This window comes from Artemia franciscana, chromosome 4, assembly GCF_032884065.1.
Source record: "Artemia franciscana chromosome 4, ASM3288406v1, whole genome shotgun sequence".
NCBI classification, from domain to species: Eukaryota; Metazoa; Arthropoda; class Branchiopoda; order Anostraca; family Artemiidae; genus Artemia; species Artemia franciscana.
This window is the reverse complement of record NC_088866.1, coordinates 55,228,089-55,250,328: the sequence shown is the minus strand read 5'-3', so window position 1 is coordinate 55,250,328 and position 22,240 is coordinate 55,228,089. Positions and strand designations below refer to the sequence as shown.

The following is a 22,240-nucleotide window of genomic DNA, read 5'->3' as shown; positions in this document are numbered from 1 at the left end:
CATAGAAAGCTACATGATGGTTAGAAATAATCTTGAAAAGGGTTAAATTCTTCGAAATTGAGAAGAGCCTGTGATCTGAGTCTCTTAGTTTGGGTGGGCTCATCTAGCCATTCCGTTCCGGCTGCCTCTATAATATCTTGAAAAAAAAAGCTTCTTGCAGTTGTTTCATATTCTGTCACGCACGGACAGTCAAAGAAAAGGTACCTGTGTTCTTATACTGAACACACTCGAGAAGTGAAGTTAGGTTAATCATAATGAAATGTATAAGTCATGAAGTCTGAGAAAGCATAAGTCATTAGTATACGTAGAAGAAAATAGGGTAAAAATCTCCATGGGTCTGGTTACCCCACGCCCACACCCCTACCTTCGAGAACCAGTTATTTGTAGTCATAAGAATAACGGTAATTTTGCGTGGGTTCCGTTGGTGTGTTACCCCGCACCCCATCCTCTCAAGAGCCAGCTAATTAAAAACATTAATTTCTGCTAGAAAGTATTGATGACTACCTTTCTTTATATGTAGGGAGATACTATAATGCCATTTATTTTATTTATTGATTTACGATGGGTACTAGAGATAGCGACCTGCTGACCTGACCCTACAAACAGATATTTTGGCAGTAAAATTGAGACACAGTAACGATTTATTGCACAAGATAACAAAAAAACAATGATTTAAAGATCATTAAACACAGTATTTGGCTTTGCTTGTATTGTGACATATCAAAAATCTAAGCAAACAATTTAACAGGTGCTTGTTTTTATACTTTTAGAATCTAATTGTAACATCTAGCTACATCCTCCCTATTTCAAATCACTGGATACAGGAAACATTGGTGCTAAAGTGAATACATTTCTATGTGAGTTATGGCAATCATTCGCCTTTTTGACGTAGGTAGCTTGGACTAAGCTTTTTCTTTCTTTGTCGTTGTATATGTATCATTGTAGTTTACATACCTAGAATAATTCGTAAGTTACGTATATCTTTTGCCAATAAAAACGTTCGTAAAAAATTATAAGTTCTAGCTGCCTTTTTAAGTAACCAAAAAATTGAAGGGCAATTAGGCCTCCACCCCACTCCTTTTGTTCTCAAAATCAATCGATCAAAACTATGAGAAAGACATTTAGGCAAAAAATAAATAAGCAAATTTCATTTTAATTATTCATCTGCGGAGAGCCAAAATCAAAACATGCATTATTTCAAAAACGTTCAGAAATTAGATACAAAAAAAAAGTTTTTTTCAACTATAAGTAAGGAGTGACATTAAAAATAAAAACAAACAGAAATTATTTCGTATATGAAAGAGGCTGCTCCCTCATCAAAGCCCTGCTCTTTGCGCTAAAGTTTTTTTACTGTTTTAACTTTACATATAACACTATTTACTATTTACTATAACACTATTTACCTAAGTGACCATCTTGAATCAATACAAAAAAGAGCAGTCAAAGTTATATTGTGCGATGCTTTTACCGAATATAAGTTAGCACTATCCACTTTACAAATTCCCTCTCTTCAAGAGCGTCGTCTCAGTTTGGTCCTTGTAAAGAAGTGATAAATACAGATCGATACTACCATCAGTTTTAGTGAAACATCGAAGTACTAGGTCGAAGAAAATTGACAGATTAGCAGCACCTCCTTCACGCACAGTTCGTTTTTCCAACTCATTCATCCCTTTCTTTGTATCAAAGAATAACAATTGTTGATTTTATCCTGTTTGTCTTCTGATTTTTTTTGTCGTTTGGTTTAATCCTTTTCTTTTGTAAGCACAAGCGCCATTTAGTTTTATGACTACGAGAGATTGTGCAAATAAAACCTATTCTATTCTATTTTATTTATGTCTGATAGATGTGACTAAAACTAGTAAAATTATTAAAAATTATAATTAATTATAATTAAAATTATTCAAAATTTAATTATTCACGAAACTACAGGAATCATTGTAGAAACCTTGACAAGGAGGGTGAGGAGAGGGTAAAAGCTTAGATTAATAAAACCAAGAATATTATATAAACTATCTTCACGGTACATATTTGTAAATTATGACAGCAGTATTTTATATTTTTATCGTATGAAATTTGATTCATGTTTCTAGCATAATATTGTACTTTTGTGGGTGAAAGGAGTTAACAATAGAAAAATTATTTAAAAATGCAAAAAGTTAAAAGAACAATCGTTATGACATCAAAATTAGAGGGGAGATGCGAAGTCCAGGGGCTAAAACCTAAGTACCTAGTTATATAAAAACGAAATATAGTAAAATCAAAACAAATAACTACAGATATTAGGTTTATATTCAGGCATGTTGACACAGGAAGGGATTTGGCCTGTCGGCTAAAAATATCATGATTATTAGGATTTTCAATACTTTTCGTATATTCGGCAAATTTGGCATAATGCCAATGACAGGGTATAAAGCAGAGGTATATGCCCCTGCTTTTTTGGAGCTAAATTCAGCAGCAGCAAATTACAGCAAGCCATACTATAAGCTGTTTTTCATTGACACTTGTTCTTAGAATTTTTTTTTTCAAGCCGAGGAGAATGTTCCTCTGTCAGTAATGCTAAGGTTTTGGTAGAACAATTTGGGCTCTCAGTGGGCTTTCTGGAGAGAAAAGATACCCCCGTATTGAGGTCAGTATAAACTGAAGTGCTTGTTGTTGTATCAAATCTAAACAATTTTCTTGATTAATATTTAGAAAAGACAATTTCTAATGGATCACTTCGAATTAATTATCAAAACAAAATATGGTAAGTCTCACAGATTGTCGCACAACGAATACCAGCTTTGTAGTGAGAAATTATCGCGTATTGCATGGAAAGTTGCATGTTTGTTATGTTTTTTGTCTTGTTTTTTTCTTTTTTTTGTGTGTTTACTCCAAAGTTTAATGTGTTTTGTGGGTTATAAATAAATTATTATTATTTATTATTATTTTATCAGCACAAAATTTAAATTTGAAAAAACGGTGGTTCCTGAAAGAAATAGTTGAGATGCCATCAAAACAAAATTTGGGTAGGCTATTCTGTGTTGTCTAAAATCTCCTAGGTTGCAAGAATCTCATTCGGTTAAGATCTAGGGTAAAATTCTAGTTAATTGACTTGCCATTTCAGAAAGGGTTTTGGTTAGGAAAATGAAAATTTCAGGGATGAATCAACAGACTAAAGTATGTCCCAGGAAGGTATTTTGAAGCTACTACCTCCACTCCTTCTCCCTCTAGAGGGCCCTGACCTTTAAAAATATGTGTGTTATAAAATTGAAACCTTGCAAAGTAGATCTTCTGCTTAATTGAATTACTACAAAATTGTTTTCAGCTTCATAACTAGGTATAGACTGGTCATATAGGCAAATTTCAGGGCCCTCTAGAAGGAGAAGGAGTGGAGATGGGTGTTTAAAATACCTTCCTGGGACATACTTTAGCCTGTAGATTCATTCCTGAAAGTTTCATTTTTCTAGCCTAAACCCTTTCCAAGATAGCAAGAAGTCAATTGACTAGAATCTTACCAGATCTAGTGTTGGTCATCTTCAGACAGAGACCAAAGTAACACATAGGATGTTTAGATTGCTTATTTTCAGGGTTTGATTTACCAAGCCCCTCTCCTATGGTCTCAAAAGCCTATAGCTTAGGTCATGTAAAGAAACTAGCCAGAAAAAAATGTTCTAACTCACAATTGCCAGTGGAATAAGGTGGTGATGACTTGTAGGATATGAAGGTATGCTGCTCATAGGTAGGTCTGGTGAAACAAGTGTTTAGCCAACCACTCCTCTCTTTCCCTGCATTAGAGGCCACAGAAAAGACAATTCTATCTTACATGGTCTTGAAAAAGAAAGCAATAGGCCTAAAAATCTGCTAGATAAGTGCTACTGTGGAATGGCTTATCAGAAACAACAGTTCAGGTGGACACTATAGACTCATTGATAAAGATTAGACTAAGATTTGCTAGAAAATCAATTATGACTCAAATATTAACAGAAGCCAAAAAACCACTAGCAAGAAATCTAGGTAGAGTTGTTATTATATCAACCCTCTTTTTGTCATGTCAAGGTGAACAACTTTGAAGTCAGTAGATATTGTTTATATGGAGTATAATAGGCTTCTAGGAAAGGGCTAGTTTTTTTTTGTAAATATTGAGCAGTTCATATTATTCACCAACAAATGAAGTGAACATACTATTAGATACACTTTTTTTGAACAGGCTTATAATAGCCTAGTCTAATTGCTTTTCTTGGAAATTCTGTTGTGAGCATTTTTTTACCCTTGAAAATGATCATTTCTTTCTATAAAATTTCAGTATAGAAAGGGTTAAAACATTAGTTTCAAACTTACTATTTCATTCTAAGAACCATTTTGTTAAAGTTCTATAATCCATAAGTGTTAGACCAAAAATTCAAAACTATTTCTCTTTTTTTTGGCATGGATCTTCTGTTGGATTTGATGTTTTCAACTTAAAAATGTTCAATCCACTTTTGTGGATTTATTTTGAATTTTTTCATTTAACTTAATCTTGATCAATCAATGTTTATAAATTATATAATTTTTACAAAATAGATTTCTTACAAAGTGTTTCCTGCCAAACATTTGGCTGAGCCTAGCTTTTTGACACTGTTGTCAAGCCTTCTTGACAAGTGTCCAAGTGGGATTGATTCTTTTAGACCTTGCCAAGGCCTTTGACAAGGTCCCTCAAAAATGTTCAAATTCATCCCATACAGATTTTGCTGAGTGGAAAATGTATTTAATCTTAAATTGTGTGCACTAACTCCAACTCTTCACCTATAATGGTGAGAAGCTTTTCTCAAAGTCCATATGAGCTTGTCAGTGGGGTACTACAGAGTATAGTTCAGGGTCCTACTATATTTTTCATTCACATAAATGAGATTGACAAACAAGCAGAATACATTATGGTTCTTTGTATTGATATTTAAAAAAATTTTGGACCAAATAACTGCTTAGTATACAATCAGATTTATCCAAAATTCAAACATGGGCTGCAGACTGGCAGCTAGAATTTAATTATAGAGTCCTTGGTTTTTGGTAATAGTAATACCCACCATTCATACACCATGTTTTACTCCAAGTCAGATTTATAAATCTGTTGGAAACCAGTCTGGATAGAATAAACCAGGGAGTTTTGTGTTGATGAACAATTAACCACATCAACACTGGTAGCTTATGGTATAAATATTTGAATTAAAATGGAATGTTTGTGTGCACCAAGTCATGGCTAATTGTAGAAAAAGCTAAGACAGATAGTTCAATTGGTATTAATCCCCCCCCTCACCCTTGTAAGGATTCTACAAAAAATAATGTTAGTTCATTTGAAAATAATTGCAAATTAAAATGAAATAGTTGTGGACATCAAGTCATGGCTAATTGTAGAAAAAGCCAAGACAGATAGTCCAATTGAGTGAGAAGCAAACCTGGCATTAATCCTCCCCCCCATATTTGAATTAAAATGGTTAAAGCTATGGGTATCAAGTCGGTTTTTGCGTGCTTCTGAGCGCGCAAATTGGCGCTTTGACGAGCAGACTCAAGCTGCTGTTTGTTATCTTTGGACTTTTAATACTCTAAATTATATGTTTGCCTATTTTGGTGTTACATGGGATAGGCGCTCCTGTTTTGTGCTTTACTGGCTTTTTTAGCGCTCTACTGCGCGCTTCAGAGCAATCCTTTACTTTTTTTTTATTTTTAAGTTCTACCTTATCATTGATTTTAATTTATATTTGTTTTAGGTTTAATATTTTTCACTAATAGTAATTTTTGTTGTTTGAAGCTGGATTTTTGGGCTTTAAAAATGCCAAGTCTATTTGCAAACCTAATTATTATTTTTTTAGCTGATGTCATCCTTTAGTTTGAAATTTGTCATTTGGCATTACTGATTGTGATTAATTTTTACAGAATATCTGATCATTTTAAAGTTGAATTGAGTAATCAGTTGAATAAATCAGTATCTTATCAATAAAAGTACATTTTTTTAGTTATACATTTTATGATGGTCCTCCTTTCACGACTGGGCTACCTCACTATGGACACATATTAGCTGGGACGATTAAGGATGTAGTTACGCGCTATGCACATCAAAATGGATATCATGTTTAACAACGGTTTGGTTGGGATTGTCATTGTCTACCTGTTGTGAGTAAATTTCATATTGTGTACTCAGTTTTATCCAAGTACATCTACCATGGCCCTTTTTGGAACTTAAGTAAAGAAATTTTTGTGCATAAAATTGGATTTATTTCTGTGAAATATTTTGTAAAAACAATGATAAATGCATGCATTGATAATCATTGCCCAGTAGTGAAAATATATTGCTTTGCTGTGTATTTAAATGCAACTCAATCCCATTTAAATAAGCCTCCTTACATGGGGTAAAACACAAGTTAGAATCTTTACATGTTTAGCCTTGTTGGAATTATTTGCTTTTTAAAGTCATGATGTAAATACCTGTCAAGATGATTAGTAAAAAAAACTCTGTTTTGTTGTCACAAAAAAAAAATCAGACATCACAAATTCTTAAAGCCTGATTTATTTCTCCTCTTTTATGTCTTTTAATGGGGGTTCTCTTTGCCCTGTCATTGTCTAAGGATCGAGGCGTTTACTCCGCCCCTCCCTCTCCCATGGAAAAACCCTTCCCTGGAAAATACATCCTCGCAGAGAATATGGTTTTCTAAGTTTGAAGATTATATTTGAGTTCTGTTATTTTTTACTTTAGTTGAGAAGTTGTAAGGAAAGTGAAAAAGAGGAATTTATGTGTAAGTTTCGACCCCTCCCTCCATGCAAAATTTTTCTCTTCGAAAATCCTCCGGAAACTCTCCCCCCCCCTCAAAAAACTCGAACGCAAAAAATATCCGTATGTTTCCCAATAAAAAACACTCTGTAAGCAAGGGGCAAATTATAAAACTGAAAAAGGTACTTGAATTTCTGCAATGGGGTTCTCTGATTCTTTTGTAACCAGGGAGAGAGAGATACCTTAAAGAATGCATTTTAATGCCAAAATGTCTCAGCTCTGACTGAGCCTTCGGGTAAACATAAAATTAACTCTAAGGGAGAGACGAGAGGAAGGAGGTAGAAAATTTCTTATAATCCCCAGGCATTTTAGTCTTTCTTTTATAAATCGAAAGTGATTGGATATCAACAAACCACAAGGGGTATTTCCCGGGTGGGGGGATTTCTCACGGGAATGCATTTTCCAGGGGGGTATTTTTCGTGATGCGGTATTTCTGCTGTTATTTTCCCCTGGAATTATTTCTCTGGAGGGGGGGGGTGAGGGCTGGTTGCCCTGGAATCACTTCTGATTTTTCAAGAGGGCACTGAAACTTTCAATTTCCCATCGAATAGTAAAACATGATTAATAAATCCGATTAACAAAAAAAAGTATAGTTCTCGGGGCAAGGGCTGTATGTTATTGCAAGTTATCCATTGTTAAAATTTAAAGTGTTTATAGAAGGGATGGTTTTACTTTGGAGAAGGCTCATTCCATTAGAAATTGAATTCCAAGTTCAATTTGGAGAATCATAGGTAACCAGAGGATAATCAGACTCTCCCTCTTAACTACCACTCTCCCTTCAAATTAATCCGATCAAAATATAAAAAAATCATTTTTTCAAAATAGTCTGAAAGTCAAATAACCATGCCTCTGGGGTTAACAATCCCATTAGAAGCTCCTGGAGCAAGGGCTAGGTGTTTATAGAAAAGATTTGCGTATGAATTTTTTTTTTTTGGGGGGGGGATGCTTATTCGATGGGAAATCAAAAGTTCCAATGTACTTTTTCAGAGTTAAAAGTGACCGAAGGGCTTCCACATCCACTCTCTTTTTCCCTAAATACATCTGATCAATAATTTTGAGATGACCATTTTATTTAAAAACACTTCAAAGGCTAATTAGCTATGCCTCCAGGGTTCACTACCCCCTAGCCCCTGGTGCATAGGCTGTTGGTTATGGAAGTTACATATTGTTAACATACAAGGTGTTTTTTTTTTCTTTATCGAGAAAAGGGGGCATATTTCATCCTATAAATAAAAAAAAGTATTGGAGCATTAAGGTCAAACCTTAGGGAAATGTTAGAAGAATGCGAAACACAGTCAAAACATATTTTTTCCTTTATTGGTTGTGAAAAGGAAATACCAGCAATATCTACAGTGGCTGATGTATCAACTGCAACAGTTTTATTCAGTTTTACAAGACAAAGTATTTGCAATATATCTAGAACAGCTGAGGGTATAAACCCAAGGGTATGAAGTTTAGACTTTCGGGGCATGTTGAAGGAATGTTGAAAAAAGGCTGGAGTGGAACAAGTCCCCTTCCCATGTTCTTTTCTAGCCGCATTCTCTTCAAAGACATCCTATCAAAATTCGTTATCTAGATTCACAAAGGTCAAATATTTTCAACACATATGTTTATTACTTAACGTCCAGAAAGGTCTGATTCATCTGAAAAAAATTAAAAAATAAATCAGCTTTAATAGTTTGTGAGATCGGGTCTTCTTCTTTGTTGCATAAATAAAACAAAGCTTTTTTATGAATGGTTCTGGCTGGCGTTTATATCATGACTTTAAGAAACTAACAATTCCAAGAGTGTTGACCATGTAAAATTTCTAACCGATTGATGTTGCCTCATATTTTTAGAATACTGAAAAACTGAATTCAGTGATTCAGTTGCACAATGATTCAGATACAAGAGGTTTCAGTTGCACAGTTTAGTTGCATGGTGATTCAGTTGCGGTTAATTTTTCCCACTTGAGGAGTGGCGCCCCTCGAGGAAATTATAGCCTAGTAAACAACACAGCACTCGTACGGGATTCTGATTATTGGATAATTTTCTGGGCTTGGTTCGTTTTGATGGGCGTTTTCGGGCTGAAAAACCTCTTCCTAGCTGATTTATCTACTATGGGCTGCCTCCCCGTAGTAGCATAATATTTGTAGGCATGAATATATAATGAGTCGGAGGTAATAGGCTTGGGACTGTCTGTGCAGGATTTCGACTCTTGTTGATAGAAGAGCATCGCCAAGTGCTGAAAACCATGTTGTGACCAAGAAGGGCCCAGGATTGCACAAAGCCTCCAACTTACTGGAGGTCCCAGGGACTTCTTGCTGTCCGGTTCTAAGCCGGCTTAAGCGCTTCGGTGTAGACTTGAGAAGATATGTTGGTCCCCATCCTGCACTGGTATCCGGGATCACTGCTTTTCTTGAGGCCAAAATAATTTCAAAGATTTAAAGAACATGAAAATTGGAACTTGGAATGTTACGACGTTAAAAAATGACTATCGCATCGACATTTTGACTGACGAATTCAGACGGTTTGAACTGGATTTATTAGGAGTTTCAGAAACTCATATCCCAGGGGTAGGAAGCATGAAATTAGGTGACATAGAATTTGTTTACTCAGGAAGGAAGGATGGGGTACATAGACAGGGAGTAGGGCTCATGATGAATAAGGAAGCTGCCAAGTCTTGTTTAGGCTGGGAAGGTATTAATAATAGAATACTAATTGCTCATTTTATGACTAAAAAGTTTAGGGTATCAGTTATAGTAGTATATGCCCCCATTGAACCAACTGATGGAGATACTAGTGACTCAGATGAATTTTACTTACAGTTACAGGAGCAAATAGACAGGGTACCAGGTAGAAATATGGTGTTTTTGCTAGGAGATTTTAATGCCCAGGTTGGTAGAAATAGGGATAGATGGTATCCTAGCCTAGGTAATTTTGGTGTAGGAAAAGAAAACAGTAATGGCTATAGGCTTTTGCAATTTTGTAGGTATAACAACCTAGTTATAACCAATACGGTGTTTGGTCACAAAATGGCCCATAAGTTGACATGGTATTCACGTGATGGTAAGACAGCAAACCTTATTGATTATGTTATTGTAAACAGAAGACTAGCAGGATCAATACAAGATACTAGGGTGTATAGGAGTGCCGTTATTGATGTTAAAAGTAAAGATCACCATCTAGTAGTGTCTAAGGTTAATTTAAAGCTGAAATTTCGGAAGAGTAACTCCCTCCCGGAAAGTTATGATGTTGGTAGACTTCAGGATGAAAATTTGAGAAAAAAAATTCCAGGAACAGTTGAGTACTAAACTTGAGGGTTTAAAATTTGACAATGTGGAAGATGGATGGAATAATTTCAGAAAAACAATTTGTGAAGTTGCTGATGGTGTCCTAGGGAAGAGTGCTAAGACAGCAACTAGGAATATTAGTGAAAAAGCTTTAGGTTTAATAGAGAGTAGAAGGGGTTTGTATAAGAATTATCTGAGCGATAGGTCGTATGAAAACAAAAGGAATGTAAAGAAAGTGGAGAAAGCATTAAAATATGAACTAAGGAGATGTGAAATGGAGGCGATGGATAAAATTGCTGAGGATCTGGAAGATGCGGCTAGACGGCATAATAGTAAAATATTATACTGGCATGTTAATAAATTGAAAGGGAGTAGCCGATCCGGACTAGTCCCAGTTAAAGATAGAAATGGGGCCACAATTAGTGATAAGGAAAAAGTTAAAGAAAGATGGGTGGAACACTTTGAGAATGTGCTAAACCGAGATACAGTTGCAGGAAAAGATATAGATGAAAATGAAAAAGTTTGTGATACCTTGGATGTGAAGGAAGATTTGTTTAGTGAGGAAGAATTAGCGACAGTACTAGAAGGATTAAAAAATAATAAGGCCCCAGGTGCTGATAGTATGATTAATGAGTTCCTTAAATATGGTGGCTCTGAGGTTAGGAATAAGCTACTGAAGATTATGAACATGATTTTTGAAAAAGGGGAAGTACCCAATGATTTTAGGAAAACCTTAATTAAACCACTGTATAAGAAAGGTGACAAGAGTGAATGTCGGAATTATCGAGGCATTAGTCTGGTCTCTGTAGGTAGGAAATTACTGAGTAATATGATACTTTTTAGACTGAGACATGCTGTAGACAAAGTTTTAAGGGAAGAACAATGCGGTTTTAGAAAAGGTAGAGGATGTGTCGACCATGTTTTCACTCTTAAGTTAATAATTGAGAAGTCCCTTCGTTGTCAAACACCTTTGGTCCTTAGTTTTATCGATTATGAGCAAGCTTTCGATTCTGTTGATAGAACAGCGTTAAAAAAGGTCTTATCGTTATATGGTATACCAGAAAAATACATTAAAGTGATTTGCGCTATGTACGAGAATAATACTGCTGCGGTTAAGGTAGGAAATGAGGTTAGCAACTGGTTTTGTATTAAATCAGGAGTTAAGCAGGGTTGTGTTCTATCCCCCTTTATATGGATCATTTTGATGGACTTCGTCTTAAGGAGCACAGGAAAGGCAATTGGAGACCATGGAATCAAATGGGGAGGAAGAACGCTCCTGGACTTAGATTATGCTGATGATTTAAGCATATTAGATGAAAGTGTGAGCAAAATGAATGAATTTTTAGAGGTTTTACGAGTTCAGGGTGCTAAAATTGGCTTGAAAATTAATGTTAAGAAGACTAAGTCACTAAGGTTAGGAATAAGTGAAGATGAACAGGTGACCTTAGGTAACGAAAAGATTGATCAGGTTGGGAGCTTCAGTTACCTTGGTAGTATTATTAGTAAAGATGGTGGGAGCAGTGAAGATGTTAAAAGTAGAATAGCTAAAGCTCAGGGTGTTTTTTCACAGTTAAAAAAAGTTTGGAAGAATAGAAAGATAAGCCTACAAACCAAGATTAGAATATTGGAAGCTACAGTGATGACAGTGGTCAAATATGGCTCTGAAGCATGTTTTTTCAGAGAAATTGCCTACGGATTGTTCTGGGTACCCGGCTGACTGACCGTATTTCAAACAGTAGGTTGTACGAAAAGTGTGGTTCAATCCCGCTTTCTGGGGCTATAATGAAAGAAAGGTTGAGATGGCTAGGCCACGTTCTACGGATGAAGGATGACAGATTACCGAAGATTGTCCTTTTTGGCCAACCGTCTGGGGCTACACGGAAAGCAGGTCGTCCTTGTCTGGGTTGGGAGGATGTCTTAAATAAGGATTTAAAGGAAATGGGAACTTCCTGGGAGGGTATAAAGAGGGAGGCTTTAAATAGATTAGGTTGGAGGAGGAGCGTGCGTAGCTGTGTTGGCCTCAGGCGGCTTGGTGCTGCAGTGAGTTATTAGTAGCAGTAGTAGTAGTAGTATTGCTATGACTTGAAGTTGACCAATAGGATATAAATATTTTATTTTGGTTAGTTCAACATCCCCCACCACAAGCCCTTTTAGTTTCAATTTCACACACCAAATTATTCCTAAGATACTGCTGTTATGCTCTTTTGACAACCTGTATACAAACACTGTGTTGTGTTTAAATTCATCCCCCTCCCAAAAAAAACCTTGAGGCATTTACCTTTATGTCTCTAGACATAGTTGCAATCCTAGTTGTTGTAGTAGTATTTGTTCTACTAATTGTAGTATTAATAGTAATAGCAGTTGGACTAGGAGCAGCAGCAGACCTTATGTACCTAGGCATAGCTTACGACCCTTAACCTTGGCTCTGGAGGATTGTGTCCACCCCGAAGGCATTATTATATGGTTTTCGGCAATTGTTGACAAATTGGCTATATCACAATTTGATTGAATATGTTTGTGAGGGCTAGTTTTCCTCAGATCACTTTGAGTGTTAAAATGGGCACTACAGCTTTTGATTTACATTTTTTTACAATTTGGAATCTAGTGAGCCCTCTCCAAAGTTTATGCAACTACCCTTTCCATGAAAACATTAGATATCCCCAGTGCATAACTAACAACCCTTGCCCTAAGGGTCGTGGGAAAGGTTGTCATCTTCAGACATAATTTCTGGACCTTTCAACTATGCTGAACAAACTATTTATCTCAAAATTTTGATTGGATGTATTTGGTGAAAGATAATCAAGGGGGGGGGGTCTTGTTGCTCTCCAATCTTTTTGACTATAAAAAATTGGAGCTAGAATTTGCAATTTCCAATTGCAAATTGGATGAGCCCCTTTCGGAGTTTTTGTGACAGGTCTTTCTATGCTCCAGTCTAAAAAAAAACTGGTCTAAATTAAAAGAGAGAGGGGGGGGTACTTGCCCCAAGCCATTTGTTTCTCAGAAAGGGCACTAAAACTACTGATTACCTTGCTAATGAGACCCCTTCAATATTTATATAACCACCATCTGTATAAAAACTATATGCACCCAGGGCATAACTTTCAATAGGCCTACTTGTTCTGAGAGCTATAGAGGGGGTTGCCATCCTCAAAGAAACAATTTCCAGATGATTCAACTTTGCTAAGCTAAATGACTGTCTCAACGTTTGGATTGAATATGCTTAGGGAAATCATAGGCATGGGGGGGCTGTTTGACCATCCAATCACTTTTGACTATTAAAACAGGGCAGTAAAACTTGTAATTTCCAATCAAATGAGCCCCTTTAGAAGTTTTTGCTACAACTTCTATAGAAAGTTCTCTCGTCTAAAAAAATAATGTATTTTGCCAATTTATATATTTTAATTTTCTTCTTTTGGTTGCTTTAATTTCTGCCAAATGTTTCCATCCTGTTTTCTCTTTGTCTACATTCACTTTAATATGCTGTTATTATTATTTATTTAAAACCTTTCTTTACACTTAATGAAAATGATGAAGCACAACAAAGAAAAAAAAGCATAAACAAAATAAAATATCACTTTGTACGTATGATGATGTAAGTAGAGCTAAAGAAATTGGCTCCAAGCATGTCGTGAAATCTTTTGTTTGTCCTTCTCCATAATTTTTTGCAATAGCTACAAGGAGGTGAGCCCCTCATATGCGTAATAATTTCTGTTTGTTTTAAGTTTTAATGCTGCTCCTCACTTTCAGTTGAAAAACTTTTCATATTAATTTTTTCATTTTTTTAAAATAATTTTAGAAAATCCTGCTCCCCATTCATTAAATTTCTCTTTCCCCATGAAAAATTCGTCCATGGAAAGATCCTCCCGCGTAACCCCCCTTCAACTTCTCACCCTCACCAGAAAAATCCCTGTGAAAACTTCTGTACACTTCCCAATATCCATTACTATATGTAAACACTAGTTGAAGTTTGTAACTTGTAACCCCTCCCATGGGGCCTGTGAGGGAGTAAGTCGTCCCCCAAAGACATAGTTAAAGGGTTTTTCAACTGTGGTGAATAAAATATCTATCTCAGAATTTTCATCTGGTGACTTCAGGGAAAAAATAAGTATGGGAGGGGGGCTACGTGCCCTCCAATTTTTTTGGTCACTTGAAAAGGATACTAGAACTTTTGATATCCGTTAGAATGAGCCATTTCGCGACATTCTAGGACCACTGAGTCGATTCAGGCCTATTAGATTTTTTGTTGATCCAGTGAGGACTGTGTGGATTGACCAAAACTACACGTAATATCCCCTTTGTTTTTATAGTTCTGTTGAAACTTTTCTGTTGAGGCGTTCTGGCAGAGACAATTGTCTCTATCACTTTACTGGGGTGGTCCCTTTGTCTAGTTTTAATCCATGTTCCAGCTCTTATCCCGCACCGCCTTGTTCTTTTCTGTCCGTACTGAGTAACGCATCCTGGCGGAGCCCTCAGCGGTCTAAGTTCGTCTAAACGAATTAAGGTAGATGTTGATAATGGTGAAAATGGATGAAGTCTCATGTTAATGAGCGTTTTCATGGTCTGCTGCACCAACAGCGCAATTACCATCTATATGACTGTAGATATTCACAAATGTAGATGGCGCTGATACCTGTCGAAGTGAATAAACTCGTAAATTGCCGATCTTTCGTTCATCACAGGCATGAATACTGCACAAAACAAAGTCAAAAGGGTCAAATCTTTAATTACTTAAATTGTCAGGGAAAGAACACTAGCACTAACAAGCTAATCTAGGCATGGGTTTGAAGCAGCTATTCAACGCTTGCTATGGCATTTGAACAGAATGTTGAACTATGTGTTCGGAATTTTTGCACAACTATTTTTGGCTATTCTATAGTTCTCATCAGTTGCTCTTGCACTTCAAAAGGATCCAAACTTATTGTAAATGCCGGTAGGCTAGTCGCTGAAAGTTTCATGTACAAAGAGGCAGAATTAGATACCATTGTTTTCTATTTATTTTTCCTCGCCTACTTTTGTTAAACTTTTTAAAGGACAATATTGAAGAATTGAAGTAACAAACTTATTATTTGTATAGCAATTCTAGTCTCAAAACAGTTGCCCCGTGGCTGCTGGGCCTTAGTCGCTCCTGAGCCGTTCTTGATAGTGCAAATGCGTCTTTCTTACGACCTTGTTACACGTAGTACACCCTCCTGACTGTCATACAGTTCAGCACCCTTCTCACCATCCCCGAAGACCTGAGTACTAAATTTGATTTCAAAGGATTTCAATAAAATTGGTACCAGAATTAATAATAAGTAAAATACGCTTTGCTACATATATATATATACATATATATATATATATATATATATATATATATATATATATATATATATATATATATATATATATATATATATATATATATATATATTGTATAATATATTAGTTCTTCATCACTTTTTCGATGGTTTTATCTCCGTGATGCTCTTAGAAAATGTAAATTTTTTAAATCACACCTTATCTACCCATGAAAGTTTTTGCCCAGAAAATTTCTTTTCTGCCAAAAACTAATCCATGCTACCCCCGCCCCTCCTTAGGTAGTGCTTATTTTCACATTTCGCATTTATCTTGTATTGACTAATTCAGTTTTAAGGAACACATTTGTATCTGTGCTGTTCCTATATCACAAAATGTTCCAGGAGTCTAAAAGGTTCAAGTCTAAAAGGATTTGTCAATAGCAACCATAATTACATGTGAAGAAAAAAGGTCTTGACCAAACATCGCAACCATCTTGAGGTTTTCGCTCTTGTAATGTATTTAGCCAGTCTTCAAAATTTATCCTTCTATAAATTTTTTAGTTTCGAAAAACATATTGTCTATTATCTGCAAATGATTGACTTTTCTTTTCTTTTCTAGATAATGAAGTAGCTGGGCAGTAAATTTCGGAACTCTCTGTATAAGCCTGTTCTCTGTTGCATTCGTTTTTTTGTGTATAGACGCTTATTTTTACATAAAAAGACAGTGCAGCAGAACTGGTTTCTTATAATTTTAAAGTTTAAATAAAAAAAAACAAGGGTTCTAAACCTCAAGTTAAATAGAATCTCAGTAAAGTTTGCGTACATTTTTTTTGCTCCCCTTTTTATATTTTACTAAAAAAATAGAACCCTCAAAAATTTTTAACCAATTTTGCCTTAATTTTTTGCTCATCCTTCACCTTACGAATTTACTGCTCATTGAAGCTGTGCAATCATGTGGCCTCTGCTCCTGCCAAAGAACCTCTTCCTGACTCAACATACAACAACATTTTTTTATTTTATATTTTAATATAAAACTAATCAATAAAATATTGTTTCTTTGTATTCTTGCAAACTGCTTGTTGTTCTTAGAGCTAGGGATAGTTCATAGGGACGGAGTACAAGATAGAGAAAATTAAAATAAATACATAACTATATTTATCAAAACAATTTATGAAGAGCACTTACTATACACAAACAACTATTGTATACTTTCAACTTTATGCATCCCCTTTTAAGAAGGGAATGCCATGAAGGAAAAGTGATATTGTGGTTATATTTCAAAAACAGTTTCGACAGACCTATTTTGGGCTCGCCATTTTATATTTGTGGATTAATGCTAAACTTAAAAAAAGTAGCTAGGACTTTTTTATATATAGAGTGAACCTGATAAAAGTAGGAAAGGAGATCTTGCTTGTCCAAAAACCCCAATGCCAGGGTTTACTGAATCTATATGCTTACTAATGGCAAAGTAATAATAATCATAAAATGACTAAAATAATTCATTCTTTCAAATATATTGACCATCGGGTAAAGAATAATTTCAATTGAAAATATATTGCGTATTCATTGAAGAGGCAATGCTACTAATTGTTTTGGGGAGTTAAATGAGGGTTGCACAACTTATATTAATGACCTTTTCCGTTTCTTTTTGTGCTGGATTTCTTCATTCAATTTAGTCTGTTTGGTTTAAGATTGTTAGCTTAGAGGATTCGACTTATGCCCGCTCTGATCTCTAAAATTGTGTCTTTTCTTTCGCAAAAATGCATTGTTTTCATGCATTGAATTTTTAAATCAAATAACAGTGTATACAGTACTTTTGCGTTGACGATAGCTTCTGGTCTATGGATGAGCATCCTAATCCCAAAAAACCTTTGGGCGTTTTCATGAGTATCTAGGCTTGTATGAGAAGCCTAGAGGAAACTTTTAAGAACCTAATAAAATTATTGAAGAAGAACTTTTATCGTACTTCAAAAGAACTATGTAGCAAGGTCGTGGAAATATGGCATATATTTTATGACATTTTACAAAATGTTGAAGATTAGCAAAAAAAAATCTATAAAACGCCTTTTAAACCGCCGATTGTTGAAAAGACGTTATACTTTTGACTGTGGGGGAGACCTGTACTTAACGCTTTCGGTCTCTAAAACTCGTGAAAATGTGGTTACAATAGGTTTTGAGTTGATTGTAAATTGAAAGTAACTCTAGAACAAAAGAGGTCATAGCATTAAGCGTTAATTATTTATAGCATAAGTGCAACAGCATTTTTCATAATCTTGCTCTTTCAGAAACAAGTTCTTTCTGCTGTTGTAATTGAAAATACTCTTTAAAACAAATTTTTTGCCGATCCGAGATATAAGGCTCAACCCCTTTTCATAGATTGTTGGCAACAGTAGTATTTTCTTAGTAATGACTTTAGTGCAATCAGGCTGTCTAAAAATAGGAATTGACTATCACTTGTGAGGTGTTTCTTTACCTACCGTAACGGTGATGCTAGTATATAGCTAGTAAGAATGGTGGGTACTCAGAAGAATATCCATTGACACTCTCTTATATCTCTAGAAGCCAAAATTATTAATCCTTTGGAGGAGTATAAACAGCTTTCTATGAGCTCTGCAGATCACGGGTATTCATTTTTGGGAACAAGCTTTGTGTAAAATTTGCAGAGAAGCATAATTGAGATGAATGGCATTGTGTACATAGAAGGTATAATTTCACCATGCTTTCTTGCCCAGAAGGAACAAACCCATTCGAGAATATCTACCGCGTGAATGGATGGTGAAAATATATTTTTGAGGAGATGGGATTAATCAATATTCTTTATAGCTTTACCTCCAAAGATGAAACCGGGGTGTTGCACGATCTTTGACTGACTAACTGATTTTTTTGTGTGTTCTCTCTGTCTTTGATTTTTGGAAACTGAACCTCTTGGCAATAGATAACTTATCTGTCTCCACAAGATATACCTGTGGGTACCGGGAAACCTAGGTTGTGTCTCCATTTCTAAGGACATTTGTCAGTATCAGTAAAAAAGTATAGAGAATTCTGTACCTCAAAACAGCGTCGATCTGAAAACACTGTCAATTACTCCAATCTGTTTTAATGTATTGCACCTTGCATACGGTAAAGCCCTGCTTGTCCATAAATGCGGTCATGATAAAAGTTGAAAAAATCAAAAAGAAAGTGTTCTCCACTAATGTTTAATATTTGCACCATAATGCATTTTCATATAATATAATATATAATAAGTTATAATGATTATAATGTTATAAGTTATAATGAAAGCCAAAGCCTGTAGTACGTGAAACGCTACAGATTCTTACTAGTTTTGGCGACCTGAGAATGCATACGCTTCGAGTCTGCAACCTGACATGTACATACACAAACGGCAGCAGTGAAACTCAGCCCTTCTTCATGGTAAAAGATGCCCCCATACCAACCCTTGGCTTCGATACTAGCAGGAAATTCAACTTAGTCAAGCTGGTCCTCACAGTTGAGAGCTCAAAGGTCCAGAAATCAACTCCATTTATCGAAGAATTCCAAGACTTCTTCTAAGGTATTGGTCAGCTCGAAGGAAAGTGCCACATTTCGCTGAAAGAAGGAGCTGAACCAAAAGCAGTACCAGCTAGACGCGTGGCGATATCCCTCCAAGACAGATTTAAGAAGGAACTCGATAAGATGGAAAGCCTTGGGGTCATAGAAAAAGTCTCCCACCCCACAGATTGGGTCTACGCTGCAGTTGTAATTGAAAAGCCTGACAAGAGTCTTCGGGTCTGCATTGGCCCCCACGACTTGAATATGGCCATCAAACGACCCCATCATCCAATGTATTTGACGAAGCTGTTTTGAAACATACCGGCGCTAAGTACTTCACAAAACTTGACGCTCGCTATGGATATTGGTCGCTTGAACTTGAAGAGGAGTCGCCCGAATTAACAACGTTCAACACACCATATGGCCGATATAAATTCAAACGGACGCCGTTTGGCCTAATCTCGGCGCAGGACGAATTCCAGCGCTGCATGGAGGAGGCCTTTGAAGGTATCAAAGGTTTTTCAGTCATAGTGGATGACATCATCATATCCGGCCGAACCGATGAAGAGCACGATTCTTATGTGCGCAGCGCGCTTATAAGAGCCTGCGAGAAATGCGTGAAGCTCAACCTTCAAAAATACGTGTTCAAAAGTGATAACATCCCGTACTTTGGACACATAATATCGGAAGCTGGCATCCATCCAGAAACACGGAAGGTTCGAGCACTAAAGGAAATGCGCATCCCATCGACTAAAGATGAACTTCAGACCGTCTTGGGAATGATGAACTATCTGGCAAGGTGTAATCCTTCCTCACTGAACCAGCCACTTTAAGAACTGGCAAATCAGCGAGAGTTCAAGTGGGAAGAAGAGCACAACTTGGCATTCACAAACATCAAAGAATCGATTTGTGACTCATTATCATTCCTTGATCCAACATCAGGAAACATCGAGCTCCAAATCGATGCTTCGAAGTTCGGCCATGGGGCAACCATTCTTCAGAATAGACAAACTGTATCCTTTGCATCGAGATCTTTTAATCGCACCGAGCAGAATTATTCACAGTTAGAAAAAGAATTATGCGCTATCCTCTTTGGCTGCCTGCATTATCATCATTACCTGTATGGCAAGAAATTCATCTTTGTGTCCGACCATAAACCTCTGCAAGTCGTCCTAAACCGCCCAATTTCGAAGTCGTCACCTAGGCTGCAGCGGATGTTACTGAAAATCCAGCCATATAATTTTATAGTGATATTTCGCCCTGGTAAAGAAATTCCTGCTGCCGACGCCCTATCCCGCTTATATCTCCCTGAAGAGGATACAGAAACGCAAATGGAGATCGAATCGTACGTGCACTCTGTGATGACGCTTCTCCCAATAAGCCCGGACAGGCTTAAAAAGCTAAAAGAAGAGACAGCAGCTGATCATCAATTGGTTGAGCTCACTAAGACTATCCAAAGTGGCTGGCCCGAATCTTAAAGGTCCGTCCCCACAAACATACTCCCATTTTGGAACGTCAGACACGAGTTAACAGTCATAGATCAGATCATATTGAAAGGTGATCGTTTGGTCATTCCAAAAAATTCCCGCAAGAACATCCTAGACTGCATCCATTCATCACACCTGGGAATTGAAAAGACTAAGCAATGAGCTCGCTCTATTGTGTTCTGGCCAGGTATGACAAAGGATGTTGAAGAACATGTCAGACACTGCTATGCGTGTACCAAATATCAAAACTAGAATCAAAAGTAGCCGTTGTTACCTCATGATATCCCTCGACTACCTTGGGAGACGATCGGTTGTGATCTGTTCTACAAGAGTGGAAAATATTACATCATCACCGTCGACTATTACAGCCGGTTTTTCGAGGTTGATAGAGCCGGTAGCAATTCAAACGCCCATCAAATCGTATCACGTTTCAAAAAATAATTTGCACGGTACGGAATCCCTAGCGTGCTCGTCTCCGATAATGGTCCGCAATTCACATCAGCTCTATTTCAGAAGTTCATATAAGACTGGGAAATAGTTCACAAGACTTCATCGCCAAACTTTCCGCAGTCAAACGGACTTGCGGAAAGGAAGGTACAAACAGCCAAGGATATCCTTACTAAGACTGATCTCACAGGAGCCGATTTTGAGTTGGCCATGCTTGAATACAAGAACACACCGGTCGATGGACTGGCATTCCCAGCCCAGATGCTGATGAGCAGAAACTTGAGATCCATAGTTCCTTGCACTGGAGAACTATTCTCCCCAAAAATCGTTCATCATGGCGAGTTCGTGCAGAACCGAGAAAAGCAACAATCACGCCAAAGAAAATACCACGACAGACAGTCATAAGAACTAAAACCCCTGCAAGTCGGCCAACCAATTCAAGTCCAAATCCAGGGTAAGGACATGGCAGTCAGGCACAATCGTGAGAGCGAACAAGCATCCCAGATCATACATAATCGAGACAAACGAAGGAGGAACCTATCGGTGAAACAGGCGTCACATAAAGGTGCTCTGCCATTCAAACAGGTCACCTGATGCTGCTGAAGCCCTGGAAACCCCACAGGGTGAATCGATGGGAAAACCACATACCGAAGATCTTTCCTCGTCACACATAACTGTGTTTGCTGCTCTCACCCCTTCAGCTAAAACGCCTGATTTAAACTCACGGCCGACTTCCCATGATGTTAGTCCAGCATTCCATTCGCCAATACCTGTACCAAGCACAAGTCGCACGACCCACGCGGATCTGCAGGGTGCTCCGTATTCAACCTGTTCAGGTCCATGCGTAAAGCCTTTAAAGAAACTTAACCTGTAAATGTAAAGAAACCGTAGAGTGAGAGTTGTATAGGTGAATTAGAGATTTGATCCAAGTGCCTTATCGTATTATGAAGTATGTACGAAGAGTGTTAGAGAAGTGAGCCAAGCGCCTTCTCGAATTCTAAGAGTGATGACCACTAATCGAAAGAATTGGTATGGTGATGCATGCCCGATTAAAGTGAGATGGATTGGTTATGGAATAGTGTTAATTATAGGAAATATATAGTATGGCTTTTGTATCAGCTCACTAGTTTGGAAAAGAGGAAGGATGTAACATTCTAACTTAGCTTTTCTATTCCAGTTGACCTGGGTTCTACAAGTATTGAATAAATGTCTGCTTACTAATCAACCGACTTTTTACAAACATAACAAGGTATCCTCGGTAAAAATAAAGACAAGACATGGATGAAAACAACCAGAAAGTGGGTCAACCACTGACCCCCGTCCCAAACTAAATAACTGGTCTCAACTGGGATTGAACCCGTGCCCCTTGGACAAAGAACTCCAACACCAGTGCGCCAACCACTCAGCTTAACTATTTGATCAATAAGCTTTATGAGTTCAGAAAAA

At 36.9% G+C, this 22,240-nt stretch overlaps 2 protein-coding genes and 1 long non-coding RNA gene across 4 annotated transcripts in view; 1 reads left to right on the top strand and 2 right to left on the bottom strand.

Moving 5' to 3' along the window:
• The window catches only part of LOC136026621 (integrator complex subunit 11-like), a 144,163-nt gene extending 127,831 nt beyond the window's left edge, over positions 1-16,332 (top strand). For both annotated transcript variants that reach the window (XM_065703348.1, XM_065703347.1), the window contains one exon: positions 15,949-16,332. In XM_065703348.1, coding sequence (XP_065559420.1) covers positions 15,949-15,960 — 12 coding nt within the window. In that variant the 3' untranslated portion in view covers positions 15,961-16,332. The remainder of the gene's footprint in view (positions 1-15,948) is intronic.
• LOC136026623 (GTP-binding protein 1-like) overlaps positions 1-22,240 on the bottom strand; it is a 203,890-nt gene that overhangs the window by 139,981 nt on the left and 41,669 nt on the right. The gene's annotated exons all lie outside the window — the stretch shown is intronic.
• On the bottom strand, positions 624-4,601 carry LOC136026628 (uncharacterized). The gene is made up of 2 exons (XR_010617357.1): positions 4,549-4,601; positions 624-954 (listed from the first exon to the last, which is right to left on the bottom strand). It is a non-coding gene; the product is annotated as an uncharacterized LOC136026628 (long non-coding RNA).